General features: G+C 41.2%; 1 protein-coding gene and 1 long non-coding RNA gene across 2 annotated transcripts in view; one reads left to right on the forward strand and one right to left on the reverse strand.

Moving 5' to 3' along the window:
* Nucleotides 1-8,096: 8,096 nt before the first annotated feature.
* Nucleotides 8,097-15,023, reverse strand: LOC116463773 (protein transport protein Sec61 subunit gamma). Its single transcript, XM_032147040.2, has 4 exons — nt 14,894-15,023; nt 13,229-13,328; nt 11,626-11,728; nt 8,097-8,261 (listed from the first exon to the last, which is right to left on the reverse strand). Exons 2-4 carry the CDS (start codon nt 13,320-13,322, stop codon nt 8,252-8,254), a joined length of 207 nt encoding a protein of 68 aa, XP_032002931.1. The 5' UTR covers nt 13,323-13,328; nt 14,894-15,023; the 3' UTR covers nt 8,097-8,251.
* A 102-nt stretch (nt 15,024-15,125) lies between these two features.
* The window catches only part of LOC131382567 (uncharacterized), a 37,855-nt gene continuing 36,237 nt past the window's right edge, over nt 15,126-16,743 (forward strand). Inside the window, exon 1 of the long non-coding RNA XR_009212134.1 lies at nt 15,126-15,266. This is a non-coding gene — a long non-coding RNA (uncharacterized LOC131382567). The remainder of the gene's footprint in view (nt 15,267-16,743) is intronic.

Here is a 16,743-nt window from a genome sequence, read left to right on the forward strand (position 1 = left end):
CACATGGGGGCCAGGAGAGAGTTGAAGCACAAATAGTCAAATGCCTGCCACGTAATAGCTGGCATTATTCTGAGAGCATCCATGGAAGGCCCACACCCCACATGAGGAGGCAGAGCCACACAGTTTTTCTTCCATAACCGTTTGTGGTATTCCCTCCAAATTCATTCCCTGCAAGGAAATGGTCTACAAATATGGGCTAAGTTCTCCCTGGGTGCTTCCCTGGTGTGGCCCAAGAAGTACTGGCCTCTGTCTAAGAGGGAGCCTCATTCCCTCCCTCACTTCCTACCAGGTCAGACCTCCTCTCCTAGCCCACACCCCAACTCCTCTAGGATCCACTGGTTTCTTCACAAACCCAAGAGCAGGTGAGGATGACAGTGGTCTCTTCCTTCCTCTACATGCCTGCCTCCTTCTAGTTCTATTGTTATGCCAAATACTATCCTGTGCCTTCCTATCCTCAAGATTTACCTTTGATTCTCAAAAGGCCTGTCCTATAAGTTGAATAAAACTTGAACTTTGACTTTGTACAGCTCCTTTTGCTCACTCCACACTAGTCCCTTCTTTGGCAGGCAACGTGTTGCCTCTGACTGATTTGGGAAAAGTAAATTTTCAAGTGATCAGGTATAAAAAGCACAAAGTTGATTGCTTCTTGATACTGTCTTATTGTCACAGCTTCTCTTAAAGCAATGTGCTAAGTCTAGGAAACTTTGAGGAACAAAACATGTACCCATCCTTTGAGACAACACCCGTATTACCCCTAGTATCTGCCTTTTCAAATCCAATGTATCCTAAAGTTTCCTCTACAGTATATGCTCCTCAAGAAAACCTTTCACACCAGTTAGAATGGCCATCATTAAAAAGTCAGGAAACAACAGGTGTTGGAGAGGATGTGGAGAAATAGGAACACTTTTACACTGTTGGTGGGACTGTAAACTAGTTCAACCATTGTGGAAGTCAGTGTGGCGATTCCTCAGGGATTTAGAACTAGAAATACCATTTGACCCAGCCATCCCATTACTGGGTATATACCCAAAGGATAAATCATGCTGCTATAAAGACACACGCACACATATGTTTATCGCGGCACTATTCACAATAGCAAAGAGTTGGAAACAACCCAAATGTCCAACAACGATAGACTGGATTAAGAAAATGTGGCACATATACACCATGGAATACTATGCAGCCATAAAAAAGGATGAGTTCATGTCCTTTGTAGGGACATGGATGAAGCTGGAAACCATCATTCTCAGTAAACTATCGCAAGGACAAAAAACCAAACACCGCATGTTCTCACTCATAGGTGGGGACTGAACAATGAGAACTCATGGACACAGGAAGGGGAACATCACACTCCGGGGACTGTTGTGGGGTGGGGGGAGGGGGGAGGGACAGCATTAGGAGATATACCTAATGCTAAATGACGAGTTAATGGGTGCAGCAAAACAACATGGCACATGGATACATATGTAACAAACCTGCACATTGTGCACATGTACCCTAAAACCTAAAGTATAATAATAAAATAAAATAAAATAAAAAAAGAAAATCTTTCTCACCCCACCCAATACACACAAGCAGGTATAAGTATTATGAATACTCTCACAAATGCCTCCAATGCAGGAGCCAATGGGCTCTCGATAAAACTAAATCTTCTGTCTCCTCTACCCTTGTTCCTTAAAGTAGCATCAGCATCGCCTGGGAGCCCATGCAAGTTCTATAGAAATGTGAAATCTCAGCCCCCTCCCACACTTACCGAACTGGGATCTGCAGCAAGACCTTCAGATGGTTCATCTGCACACTGCAGTGTGGGAGGCTCTGCTCCTAGCACCACCAGCACATGAAGAGCGGGCCTCAGAATCATACCCTCCCGTCCTCCAGTCTCACTGCCTTGCCTCAGTGAGTCTCACTACCTTGCCTCACTACTCTCAGGAAAAGAAGGGCAAAAACCATCATGCCCTCAATTCCTACTCACTTCAGAAGACCAAGACTCCTGACCATCCCTTACAAGCTGCTCTCTTATTTCTCTTTTTCTGATTCCATCTTTCACCCTTCCTTAACTCCCGAAACCCTTCCATGCTGCCCGTCAGAATCCATGGTCAGTTATAGAGAATCTCAAACACTTCAACCTCATTTCAGAACATTTCCTTTCCCCTTATGCTGTTCCAGCACTGTATAGCCTGTAGCCCTATCCATGGAGATTTCATTCCCTCTCCCATCCTACTCACAACGCTGGGGCTGGAGGGCAGGCAGCTTCTCCTTGTTCCTCAAAGCAACTTCGAGATCAGCCTCTTCTCACAGCTCTACCCTCCAGTTCTGACAAGTGTATCATCAGTCAGCAGCATCCACTACCCCTCCTAACAGTATTCATCTGAAATAGCACTCACCTCCGGTCATTGTGCCCTCACACCATGCCCCGGAAGACTTTGGCTCCTGGCTTGCTGTCCTTCTTTCCAACCCTACTTCTACAGTCATTCACGGTAATTTAATACCCACAAACATAATCCTTCTCAATACACTGGCCTCCCAGCTTCTTTACTTCCTCACCTCCAAGAATCTTGATTTTCAACCTATATTAGCTACTGAATCCCATGGTCTTTCCAATGTTGCAACTGGTCATTACCAATAACTACAGGCCCTCCATAATTCGAATCCAAGCATTGTACTTTGCAACCAGCAATTCTACCTTTTTAGTTAATTCTCCTTAGGACCCCAATTTAAACAAATCTGTACCTCTCTGGTACACACAGTCTATGTTGTCCCTCACCCACATCTTGACTTCTACTTCTTACCTAGCTTGAATTCCACGGAACTACTCTATCATTCTCTGACATGTGTCCTCAACCTCACTGCCTCCTCCTGTCTTCTCCTCCTTGGAAAGAGTCTGATTCTGTACCCATATTCTCCCTCATCAGCAAGAATGAGCTATTCCCACTGCCACTTGAACCAGACTCCCTTTCTTCTCACCCCCTCCTTATCAATTTTCCCCTCTCAGACCATTCCTATCACCACAAAAACACACTGCTAGTTCTCTCATATTAAAAATAAATCCTCAACCCGAATACCCCTTTAACCTACTGCCCTTTACAAAAATCACAGGAGCAGTTTGTCCATACTCCTTAACTCCCCTCATTGTCTTTTGAACCACCCCAGCCAGGCCCTCCAGATTACAACCTCTACATTGCTAAGCCTGTGTCAAATCTCGATCTTTGTCTCACATAACCTATGTGAGCAGCATTTGGCTCACCTGCTCACTGATTCCTGGAAACCCTTTCTTCTGGCTTCATGAATCCCAAATCCATATCTCTAGTTGAAACATCTCCTCGGAACTCCAGACCAGTACATCCAACTGCACATTGAACCTCTACTTCACTAATAGGCATTTCAAACCAGCATTCCCCAAACCAAACTCCTAGCCATTCTCCAACATCTACCCTTCTCCTCATTTTCCCCATTTTAGCAACTCCAATCTCATCAGGCTTTCATTGTTTGTCAGTGATACATATGTAATTATTCACAAAGGAGAACTATTTTGATGCCTAGTTGATGTTCAGATGCTCTGAGGTTGAATTAAACAAATTAAAGTACTTTCTTTTTTTTTTCGAGACAGAGTCTCACTCTGTCGCCCAGGCTGGAGTGCAGTGACACAGTCTCGGCTCACTGCAACCTCCACCTCCTGGGTTCAAGTGATTCTCTTGCCTCAGCCTCCCAAGTAACTGAGACTACAGGAGCATGCCACCTCGCCCAGCTAATTTTTTACATTTTTAGTAGAGACAGGGTTTCACCATATTGGCCAGGCTGGTCTCAAACTCCTAACCTTGTGATCCGCCTGTCTCAGCCTCCCAAAGTGCTGGGATTACAGGCGTGAGCCACTGTGCCCAGCTGCACTTTGTTCTTTTACGTTGGCAAGAGATGACCTATTGTCAGTTAGAATCAACTCCTCAGAGACAAGAGATGTTCTGAGTAGATAATGCATTGGTAGTTGGCTTAAAAAAGAATCAGAAATACAAAGAGTTTAATTTTACTGACCTCTACCCTGCTCTGCTTGGTTGCCTGAGCTAAGCATTTAATGAACTTAGAATGAGAATTGTGCAGTCGTACTTCAGAAGTATTCTTTTCTGAATGAGGCTGTCCACGTTTCTGAGTAGCTACATGCAGCTAGTTACATGGGAGCATTTTCTACTACAAAAGTCATAATACAACAAGCTAGTGACCTCCAGCTGGGCCTTAGCTGAAAAGACGAACTGTGTGGCTGGGTAATGTTTCTCAATCTCAACTGATGTTAAGAAACACCATCTAACAGCATTTTTATAAAGCAAAGAATCCAAGGCCCAACATCTAGAGATGCTGATGTGGTAGGTCTAAGGTGGGGCAAGTGCCCAGGTGAGTCTTACATTTGAGAAAGGTGGAATGCACTGGTCTGTGAAGATGAGACTGGGTAATCCTATAAGAAGCTGACAATGTTAATAATAATACACACAAAAGTTACAAATGTTAGGTGAAAATATTCATACAGTAAAAATACTATCATTGAGAATTCTTTCATCCCAAAACACCATAAAGTAAATGAAAACACCTGCCAAAACAAAAGAAGACAGGCACAATGTACTAATAGGAGAATGTAGAGCAGGAGTCTCTTACTGGAGGGGTAGAAATTAGCATGACTTCAGAAAATGATGGGCATTACCAAGGCTGAACATGGACATACTTTTGACACTGCAGTTTTACTTAGGTATGAGACCAAATGAAATGCTTGCACAGCTATACCAGAAGACATGTATACCAACATTCTTAACAGAAAATGTGGAAGAACAATTGTTAAAAGCAAAAAACTGAAAACAACCCAAATGTCCATCAATAATAAAACAAATGAAAAAGTTATGGAATAATTTCATAACAGTAAGTTATATACCAGTGCAAATAAACGGACCACACTTCCTGCAGCTATGTTATCTGCATGCGTGAACCTCAAAAATACTATTTTTAGAGAGAAGGCAAGTCACAGATGAATACAAACAGCATGATTCCAATTATATGATGTTAAAAACAGGTGAACAAAAATGTGTTGTTCACATACCCATACACGTGGTACACAACGTGAAGAAAAACGAGATGACTTTGCTTGCAAAGAAGAGAAACTGGGGAACTGCCACAGGAAGGGCATTAGTATGTTTTGCTATAGGTATTTAAAAAACAGAAAATGTTTAAGAAATTCCTTCAGGTGATTCATGCATGGTGAAGTTTAATACTGTTTCACAGCACCATGTGCCAGCTCTCATATATGCTGGGAGTAGGGTGAGTAAGAAAAATCTACTTATTCTTTCCTACTTAAGAAATGCAACTGTTGCTTGTGAAGGTTACTCTGCTCCATCACCAGAATTCTTGGTCAGCCCTCATTTCATTTGCACGTATACATACAAAATATTTATGTAATACCTTATCTGCTCATGTGTCAAGAACCAAGTAAGTCATCAAAATAATCAGCCTAAATGTATGCTATAATAGGAATTTACAATTCTTATGTCAAAAAATATTAATGTTCAGAATCATCTTAACCAACAACATAATACACATTTGCCAGCAACAAGTCTACATTTTAGAATTTCTACCATAAGTGTTTAAAATATACATGTATATAGGTGCATATATGTAAACGTCTACATATACATACCTACATGTAAACATATACAAGTATACATGCACTTGCATATATATGCACATACAATTTTGGCCTTTAAGCAGCTAATAGCTATAAATGTGACTATATGGTCTTCTTAAGCTTAGAGATCACCAAATTTTCACTGTATTTTTTTTTTTTTTTGAGATGGAGTCTTGTTCTGTGGTCCAGGCTAGAGTGCAGTGGCACAATCTTGGCTCACTGCAACCTCTGCCTCCCAGGTTCGAGCAATTCGCCTGCCTCAGCCTCCTGACTAGCTGGGATTATAGGCGCCCGCCACTGTATCTGACTAATTTTTATATTTTTAGTAGAGATGGGGTTTCACCATCTTGGCCAGGCTGGTCTCGAACTCCTGACCCCATGATCCACCCACCTCTGCCTCCCAAAGGGTGGGGATTACAGGCGTGAGCCACCACACCCGGCCTTTCACTATATTTTTATCTTTGAAGACATCAATTCATTCAAGATTGAAACACTGTCAACATTTCATTAAGTAGGCAGAAAAATTTGTTAGTTACTACAAAAACAGACCAGAATCTCTGAACTGTGGATTCCAAAACTGAGGAATACTGCCCAGCCACACTAATTAGACACTTCCCTACCCTACTGAGGATGAAAGAACATTTAAACATGTGTTTTGCTAACAAATTTTTTTAAAATATTAGAAGTAGGGAAATAAAGCTCAATAACTAAACACTGAGTGAACAAATTGAAGCAATGCAATTGCTTTTTTTAAAAAGGGGGAATAAACTCAAATTTAAATTACTGTTTGTATTTTATTTTTAGAGACAAGATCTCACTCTGTCACCCAGGCTGAGTGCAGTGGTGCAGACATGGCTCACTGCAGCCTCAAACTCCTGGGCACAAGAGATCCTCCCACCTCAGCCTCCCAAACAGCTGGGTCTACAGGTGCATGCCACCACACCAGGCTAACTATTAAAAATTTTTTGTAGCGTTGAGGTCTTGCTATGTTGCCCAAGCTGGTCTTGAACTCCTGATCTCAAGCAATTCTCCTGTGTAGGCCTCCCAAAGTGCTAAGATTACAGATGTGAGTCACTGCACCTGGCTTTACTTTTTTTTTTTAAAGGGGAAAGAGGATAAGTCCCCTTTTCATTTCAGACTCTTATCAGTGAATTCCTAATAAAATTCAGAACCCCAGTGTTCAAGATAGAGTGACTGATTTAGTACATCTAGAAGAGGATCTCTCACTTTTAAGTTTTAACAATAATTCTAGGAAACTATTTCAAGTAGCTTCTAAACTATAATAATTTTGACTACCTGTTTAAAATTCCTGAGGTTGGGAGTTCGAGACTAGCCTGACAAACATGGAAAAACCCTGTCTCTACTAAAAATACCAAATTAGCAGGACGTGGTGGCACATGCTTGTAATCGCAGCTACTCGGGAGGCTGAGGCAGGAGAATTGCTTAAACCTGGGAGGCAGAGGTTGCAGTGAGCTGAGATCGTGCCATTGCACTCCAGCCTGGGCAACAAGAGCAAAACTCCATCTCAACAGAAAAAAAAAAAATTAAGTGCTTACAGAAAAACTCCTACCCTACCCTCAAATTCTAATAGGGAATCACCATCTTTTACTTGCTGTTTCATCTTTGACCATAGATAAACATTTATCTGATAGCAGATGCTGTAACTTGAATGTTTATGTCCCTCAAAAATTCATGTTGAAATTCAACCTCCAGACAAGCACAGTGGCTTAGCCGGGTAATCACAGTGCTTTGGGAGCGAGGTGGGAGGATTGCTTGAGGCCAGGAGTTCAAGACCAGCCTGGGCAACACAGCGATACCCTATCTCTACAAAAAATTAGACAGACATGGTGGCATGTGCCTGTAGTCCTGGCTACTCGGGAGGCTGAAGCAGGAGGATGGCTTGAGCTCAGGAGTTTGAGGTCGCAGTGAGCTATGACCTGGGCGACAGAGCAAGACACACATACATACATATATATATATAAAGAAATTTAATCTCCAATGTAATAGTATTAAGAGGTAAGGGCTTTAAGAGGTGAGGAGGTCACAAGGGCTCTTCTCTCATGAATGGGATGACGGCCCTTTGCCCGTCTATCCCTTTTGCCCGTCTATCCCTTTTGCCATGTGAGGACACAACATTTAAGCCACCAGCTTATAAGCAGAGGCCAGACCCTCGCCAGACACCAAACCTGCTGGTACCTTGATCTTGGACTTCCCAGTCTCCAGAACTGTGAGAATAAATTTCTATTATTTATAAATTACCTAGTCTCAGGTATTTTGTAATACTAGTACAAAGGGGCTAAAACAGAAGAGCTCTCAGAAAGTGTAATATTTCACCAGGCCCTTTCATTTCTCTTATAAACCAAATTATTCAGAGAAAGAAACTACTATTTTCTATCGTTGAAATGTGATAAGTATCTATGACAGAAAAAAGAGATATTCATTTACTTTGAAATTACTTTAATTTAGAAATAGAAAACATCTTGAAAGCAAAAAAACCCCACAAAACATAGAGGCAAATTTTTATTCTGTGAGCTTCTCACAGCCTCATACTTGTTCACCAATCTCTAAGATGAAAAACTCTCTTCCAAAATGTATTCAGCCACCACTGTAAAAGAAAGAAAAATTATTACTTCTGAGCATAGATAAGATTTTAATAATTATTATTTGAAATGCAATATGCTATAACTTTAACGGCTCAAGACCAGTTATTTGAATCCCACCTAACTTTATCTAAAGATGGCATAAAAGAATGGCACAATGAACTTTAAATCCTGGACCTGAAAAGATGATGTGGCTATTGGAAGAGGTCTAGGTGTAAACTCACAACGCTCATTCAGGAAATGCCATTTTGGAACAGTCCAGCATAACGCCCTTCTGAATGCAACAAAAAATATCAATTACATGACAGGATGGTTAGTTGAGAAGCTTTTCAATTTGATAACGTCGACATACCAGTGGAACACACCAGCAGAAAATAGACTGCAGATGAGCATAAGGTACTCAAGCACTGCATCTTACCATAATCATTCCAAAATCTGGGTTAGTCATGATGAAAACAAAAATCACCTTTTCTGCAGAAGAACTTCTGAGTTTTAAAAGCATAAACATTAAAACTGCATAGTCAGATATACATTTTAGTAATGTTAAAGCAAAATAACTCCATTACCAGAAGAAAAGTATATAAAATAGGCCAGGCGCGGTGACTCTCAACCTGTAATCTCAGCACTCTGGGAGGCTGAGACAGATCACCTGAGGTCAGGAGTTCGAGACCAGCCTGGCCAACATGGTGAAACCCTGTCTCTACTAAAAATACAAAAAAAATTAGCCAGGCATGGTGGGGTGCACCTGTATTCCCAACTACTCAGGAGGCTGAGGCAGGAGAATTACTTGAACCTGGGAGGCAGAGGCTGCAATAAGCTAAGATTGCGCCACTGCACTCCAGCCTGGGAAACAGAGCAAGACTCCATCTCAAAAAAAAAAGAGAAAATTATTATATAAAATACCCCTGAGCATATACTTTAATGTTTAGCATTTTAAATGCTTATGCTATTAAATAGTATTGCTATAACTAAAAAGCCAGCAAGTGCCTATTTTAAATTCTAATACCGTGAATATTAATTTTGATTGCTATAATTATAAAGAAAAAGAAGAAAAAATCATAAGAAAAAACTGGTAATTCAACCCAATGAGTATTTCCCTTGCTACCATCTCAAAATGATTTAAACAATGATTTATCCTCTTTCAAGCAGGGAAAGCAAGATTCCTTTCAGTTTTACAGCTGTCCTGGCATAACATGACAAAAGAGTAAGTTTCCTGTAGTGTCTCTCACAAAATGTTTTAACTGGCCTTCACGCTAAGGTAAAAAATATCTAAAGATAGATTTTTTAACTTCTTAAACATTGAAATCATTTTTTTCAACTAGAAGAAAAGTTTTCTAAGTAACTAGCTTCTGAAAGGTTTCCCGTGTTGCTCTATCACTAGCCATGCAATCCGAGTAGATTACTTAGCCTCCCCATGCCTATTTCCTCATGAAGATTAAATAAGTTGACACACAAAGTCATGGGAAGTTCTCAATGAATGTTAACTATTATTATTGCCAACATCACCATTAGAAAAGGCAAGAACTTGAAGTTGTTCACTTAATTCAACACTTATTCAGTGCTTTTAACGGATACAAGAGGGCCCTGGGCTAGACTCTATAGGAGAGACATACAATATAAATAACAAGGCAGGCCTGCCTCACAACTCATAATCTAATGTGAAAGACGGACCTGAGTACGACCCAAGGCAGACAGTGATGTCTGGCAAAAGGGACAAAAATATAGGTTAAGTGAAGGCCGGGGAAAAATCTGAAAGGTGCTTGTACACCAAAAGATTGGAAAAGGTGGGCTTACATGTTCTTCTGAAAGGTACAACTAAGAACAATGAAGGGTGATTATCACAGGAGACTTAATTTTGTTATCATTTTCAAGAAACACTTCCTATCAATAAATCTGTCTCGTGACAGAATGGGAAGCAAGAAGAGCAGAGGCACTGAGTATGAAAAAGAAGAGACTTGACAGAGACTCTGCCACTTCTTTTTACTGATTTCCTCATTCTACTTCAGTATTCTCCCCATGACTCCACAGTTCTACGGTTGGCATTTCTCATTGGTAAAATAAAAGGGATTTCTGAACTGAAAAAGGAGATATCAGTGACTTGGGCCCATCTAGTTCTAACTATTGATGATCTTGAATATCACTTTGTGGCACTTCTGCCTTAATAACTATGGTAACCTACTTAAGAAATCCCTCTGACAATATGCATTGTTACTTGTCATTTAAAAGGCAACCTGTACCAGTACCTGGGATAAAATACCTAGTATTTAGGAGATTTATAGTTTAGAAATTTTTTAAATCATTGCTTCAAACTTCACCACTGCATAAAATCAACTGATATTACTGAGTGATATTAGATAGATTTCAATAGCATATGGAAAGTTCTCAATGAATGTTAATTATTATTGCCACCATCACCATCAGAAAAGGCAAAGAACCTGAAGTTGTTCACTTAATTCAACTAACACTTACTCAGTGCTTTTAATGGATACAAGCACTGATATACCTGACATTATTATCAGGTAATAATAGATTTTATTACCTCCAAACAGTGGATGAGGCTGAGATTAAATGCATACAAAATCACAAAGTAAGTACTGAAACTCATACTAAGTCCTTACCCTAAACTGAATTACCTAATTGCTCTAATTGCTCAATGCCACAAGGTGTCCCAATGACTTGTAATGAATTTAAAAGGCAAAATTATTTGGAAACGAATAAAGTGATCCCAGTGTTTCTCAGCCTTTTTTGCCTCCTAATATACTTAAAAGTTATGATATTCTCCTATCAGTATCAATGGCTCATTACAGTAACAACTTTCACTTGTATTCTTACCCAAATTGTTTCTGGGGCCTTACATGACTTAAAGTCATAATCCAAGTAAGAACTATTATCCCCACTGAATAAACTGGGCACAGAGAGGTTAGACAAATTGCCTGACGCTAGGACAGCTACTGCATAACAAGAAAAAGGTTTTGGACCTATGCAATCTGGTCCAGAGTTAGAATTCTATCACAGTAGTGATTTTTGGACGGGAAGCATTTCCTCTGCACCTTAGAAATTAACAAGATAACAGCACAAAGAGGACTTAGGTTTCAATGCTGGCTTTGTGACATATGAGTGTCTTTCATACTTTTTTTGACTCTGTAAAATTTTATTTATTAAAGAAAATAGTGCCTAGCACAGAGAATTTCTGGAAAGATCATGTAAGATCTAAAAGCACTCAATTATCAGGTACTCATAAATATCAGTAGACTCCAACAGCACTAAAAAGTCAAGAGATGCATCTCTGTATTAACGAAATAGCAGGCTGTCATCTCAAGTGGTTTCAAGTTTCATTCAATCCTAGTCTATTTCATAAAGTTTACTTACACAATGATGTTATTAATAGGAATATGGATCAATTTCACAAAGAAGCCAATGAATCCCATTATAGCAAATCCTATTGCTGTTGCCATGGCAATCTTCTGGAATTCTGCATTTAAAAACACGAAATTCACATATTTTTTGCACTGTCACTGAAAGTATGCGAAAAAAGCTATCAGCAACATAAATGAACTTAACTAGTATACATTTGTCCTGTTAATAGATATATAACTTAAAAATAAAAAGGTGAGACTATTAACAGTAAACAAGTTGTTTGACAGGTTTTAAAATTTCCACGTTTTGTTGATATTTAAGGAAACAAATAACAGTGCATATCTGTGTTAGTGAGTTCATCAACAAGTACTAAAAATATTTTTTCTTCTTAGCAAATGATCAGAAAATACCAAAAAAAAGGTCATGGATGAAAGAAATATACATTATTTTTCTTAAGTTTTAAAATGTAACATTGTAATTTTTACTACAACATATCAATTATACAGGCAGAAACATACCTTTTTTGGGGTACCTTATAAACGATGGGTCCAGAGCCTTTGCTATTATGATGAAGCCAAAAATAAGGCTTGAAAAATCAAATTGGGCTGGGCACAGTGGTTTGTGCCCGTTATCTCAGCACTTTGGGAGGCCAAGGTAGGCAGATCACCTGAGGTCAGTTTAAGACCAGCCTGGCCAACATGGTGAAACCCTGGCTCCACTAAAAATACAAAAATTAGGCAGGCGTGGTGGCACACACCTGTAATCCCAGCTACTCAGGAGGCTGAGGCAGAATTGCTTGAACCCAGGAGGCAGAGGTTGCAGTGAGCCGAGTTCGCGTCACTGCACTCCAGCCTGGGCAACAGAGTGAGACTCTGTCTGAGTTGAGCACAATTTTATAAAACATTACACTGCTAATGTTGTCATTTTATGTTACTTCCTAAGAGAAGCTTTCCCTGATCTCCTGACTTGGTTAGTCCTCCTATTACGTGCTGTCAAACTTCCTTCTAGTTATCTTCCATAATACTTACCACAGCAGTAATTAAAAAATATAATTGCAATAATTTGTTTATGACAGTCTTCCTTGATAGTCTAAGCTCCATGACACCAAGGACTATTCTCTTTATTATATACTACATTACATACATGTTATATTCTCTATTATATTACCAGCTCCTAACTCTATGAATGAATAAAAATAGTCAAATTTAACACATGAATCATAATAAGTAACAAAATTAACTTTCTAGTTTGGCAAAAACTATATTGTTGGTTTCATGTTAAGGTTTTGTTCATTAGGGTGTGAAGTGAGTAGGGAGACTTCAAAGCTTTTCCAAAGAGAAAATATGTTAAAAGTCATAAAATATTACTAACTAAAATGTTACATGGAACATAAGGCTGTAATAAATAATCTTACACCATTTGAAAATACATAAAATAAAAATTTAGACGAGAGTAAAAAATTTAGGAAGTGACAATGTTAAAAAGCCGTCGCGCAGGATCAATCAATAAAAATGTTGATGAAAGTAATGCAATGGCTATTAATCAAGATGTTAATCAAACAAAAGGCTTAGAAAATGCAAAGATTTAATTTTTTCTCTCATAGTCAAGCAATTACCTTTTCTATCAGGTTTAGTGCATCTTTTAACCAGCCGAATGGAGTCCTTTACAAACTGCCGACTTGGCTCAACAAACTGCATTACCTGATCCATGACTGCCTGTTTAAAACAAAGATACTCACTGGTATTGGTTATCATACAATAAGCACTTGCTCATTTATATAAAGATGTAAATGAGACCAGCCATTGAATTCACGTCTAACATGGGTCAATTCCACCTCCTAAAATAAAACAAAAAACAAACTCCAAAGCCTAAATTGATACTATTTTTGTAAATTTCAGTTAATTATCACAGGCAATAAGAAAAGCACAGATCTTACTCATGATATCTTCACTGACAAAGAAAAGCACACACAATATAAAAAGCCTATCTCTATTAAAAGGTTAAAAAAGGTTAAGCAATTGATAACACATCCATTCCTTTTGACACTCTGCAGTCCCATCCATTTCTCATTCTACAGTCCCCCCACCGCTCCTAAGGAACCATCAATGTTGAGATCCAACAATTACTTTCCATGTTTTATATTAAACTACGCAGAAGCCAGGGTCTTGTACAGTGAATGCCAACTATGGTGCTGTAAGAGCCTAGAATGGAGGCAAACGTGAATTTCAACCTTGATTTTTCTAAAACGTGCCAATACAACATACTTTTCTAAAGTATAAAGAATGGCTAAAGGAAGACGCAAATTCTGAGAAGCTACTAGCTAAATTCCAAACTTTTCGATTTGAACACATCTTTTAAGGAAACAGGGCTATATATTTTACCATATAGGTTCTTTTGAGGAATCTATTACCCAATAGAAATGTTATCCGATCTTAGCTTTGAGAGCCACTGCTATAGTAAGTAAAGAGACCAGGGTGTTACTTGTATTTTTCTCCATTTCCAGTACTCAGAACAGTGGCCAGGTGGTAGTTCAAATCACTGGCTATGGAATGTAAACCTCTGTAAGCCCCAGTTTCCTCACTTAGTGTAGGGTGTGGACAACGAAATGAAATAATGTCAATGAAACACCAGGAATTCTGCAACGTTCTGGGGGCAAAAACACAGTAATGTCTGTTTTCTCATTATTTCACTTAACTTTGCTCTTGAAATCCAAAGGGCTTAAACTTTTTGTAATCATAGTTGTCACGAAGGAAGTTAAGAATTCTTCACCCAGAAAAACGCACGCTACACACAATACCGCACTCAATGTCAGGGGCAGAGATCCAAAAACCAACTACGATCTCTCGAACTAGACTGTAGACCAATGCTCTCACTTTAAACCACGGGAGCGGCGGCAGGGCCAGAGCTGAGTACAGCTCTTCCCAGACAGGACTCCACACCCGCACACAAAGCCAAGCCCGAAGGGACGGGGCAGCAGGACATCATCTTTGGCTGCAGCACAGAAGATGCCGGGGCAGGACGCTAAGCCCTGGAGCCCCGCGGGCTGGTTACCCAGCTCGCCGCGAGCCCGCGGCCCAGGGTCTGCTTTCCGCCAGAGGCCGAGTTGGTGGGATGTCGGCGGCCAGACCCCGGCCCCAGACCTGAGCCAGGGGACCACTCACCCCCGCCCCGCGACGGCCGCCCGGGGAGACACGCCGGCTCGCCCACGCCCCCTGCCCCCGCGAGTCGCAAAGGCGTGGCCGCCCCGTTCGCCCGTACCCACCGGCGGGAAGAAACTCACCTGCCCAACCGACACCTAAAATGCCAAGGACACGTAGCACTGGAGCGGGCTCAAGAGGCCCACCGGAACCGGAATCCGGGTTTCTGCCAACAGCCCGCCCACTCCTCCGTCCTATTGGTTCCTTACGCGAACCCTCAGTGCGCAAGCGCAGCGTGAAGTGCGTCGCGGCCACGCTTCCTGGAAGAGCTGCATTGCGGTGCTCGCTGCTGGGGCGTTGGCTTTCATCAGCAGTGTGAGTCTAGCGTCAGCCGTTTTTTCCCGGGTTATCCTGGGTCCCGGGTTACTCCACCAGCCCGACCTTAACCCACTCGCGTCCACAGCACGAGCCCCAGCGGCCTTGCGCGGTGCTTGCTCTCTATTAGCGGCTGACTAGGTAAATCCTAAGTTGTGTTTTTTTTTTTCCTACGGTCCAGCTTGATGTGTCCTTACGGTACACATATTTTTTTTTTTTTTTGAGACGGAGTCTCGCTCTGTCGCCCAGGCTGGAGTGCAGTGGCGCAATCTCGGCTCACTGCAAGCTCCGCCTCCCGGGTTCACGCCATTCTCCTGTCTCAGCCTCCCAAGTAGCTGGGACTACAGGCGCCTGCTACCACGCCCGGCTAATTTTTTGTATTTTTAGTAGAGACGGGGATTCACCGTGTTAGCCAGGATGATCTCGATCTCCTGACCTCGTGATCCACCCGCCTCGGCCTCCCAAAGTGCTGGGATTACAGGCGTTAGCCACCGCGCCCGGCCCCTTACGGTACATACTTTTTGTATGTATATAATGTTGGTCGAAATGAAGCTTATGAGCAATACAATGTTATGGCCTAATTCAAACTAGTATCCCCACCCCAAACTTTGGCTTTGGCTGTCATTCACGGTAATGAATGCCGCTGTAATTGAGGCCATCCTTTGTCAAACGCTAGGTTTGGTTACGGGAGTGGTCATAATGTACACACAGCTCCCCACTTACCCACAAGGATGCATTCCAGGACCCCCCCCCCCCGCCGGATGGCTGAAACCGTCAGTAGAGATGGGGTTTCACCGTATTGGCCGGGGTGGTCTTGAACTCCTGACCTCGCGATCCACCCGTCTCGGCCTCCCAAAGTGCTGGGATTACAGACGTGAGCCACCGCGCCCGGCCATATTTCCTTTTAGCAGTGGAGCATAACGGGATCTGAGGAACAATATAACTCAGGAATAGCTGTTAGAACATTAAGAGGTGTTAGAACTCTCAGTGCTTCTTAAACTTATTCAGTAACTGAAATCTCCTGTTAAGTTTTTTAGTAAATGAAATTTGTAACCCCAGAACCTCCAGATACTGATTCAGTGGGTCAGGGTTAGAGATCACACACCTCCATATATCTGACTGTAGGTGGTCCATACACACTACACATACCTTGCCTTAGCTTTAAGAGTCACTTTTAAATTCTGAACAGACTGAGTTGCGTTTGACTAGTTCTTCATCCCTAGGACTTCAGCCCATGCGTCATCTCCTTAGAGGCCTGTAGCGACCATCTAAGGCAATCCTGTCTATCTCATTCTCTATTTTCCTTTTTCACAATATCCTCTTCATTTGCTGCATAGCATTTGTATTAACATGTATATATTTACTCCTCGGTCTGTCTCCCTACACTGTATATCCCCTTACTACACCATAAGCTCCAAGTGGGTATAGTATAGCACCTAGTAAAGTGCTAAACACAGTACCTGCTCAATAAACAATTTTCAAAACAATAATTCATTCCAAAAAAACATAAAATCACATGTTGGCAAGTTCACCCCAACCACCAAATGTCTGAGTTGACAGTGTTTTCAGCAAAACACAGGAAATCAAGTAACACCTACAGTGGTTCCCCTTATCTAAG

Source organism: Hylobates moloch, unplaced genomic scaffold, assembly GCF_009828535.3.
Source record: "Hylobates moloch isolate HMO894 unplaced genomic scaffold, HMol_V3 SCAFFOLD_61, whole genome shotgun sequence".
Classification (NCBI taxonomy): domain Eukaryota; kingdom Metazoa; phylum Chordata; class Mammalia; order Primates; family Hylobatidae; genus Hylobates; species Hylobates moloch.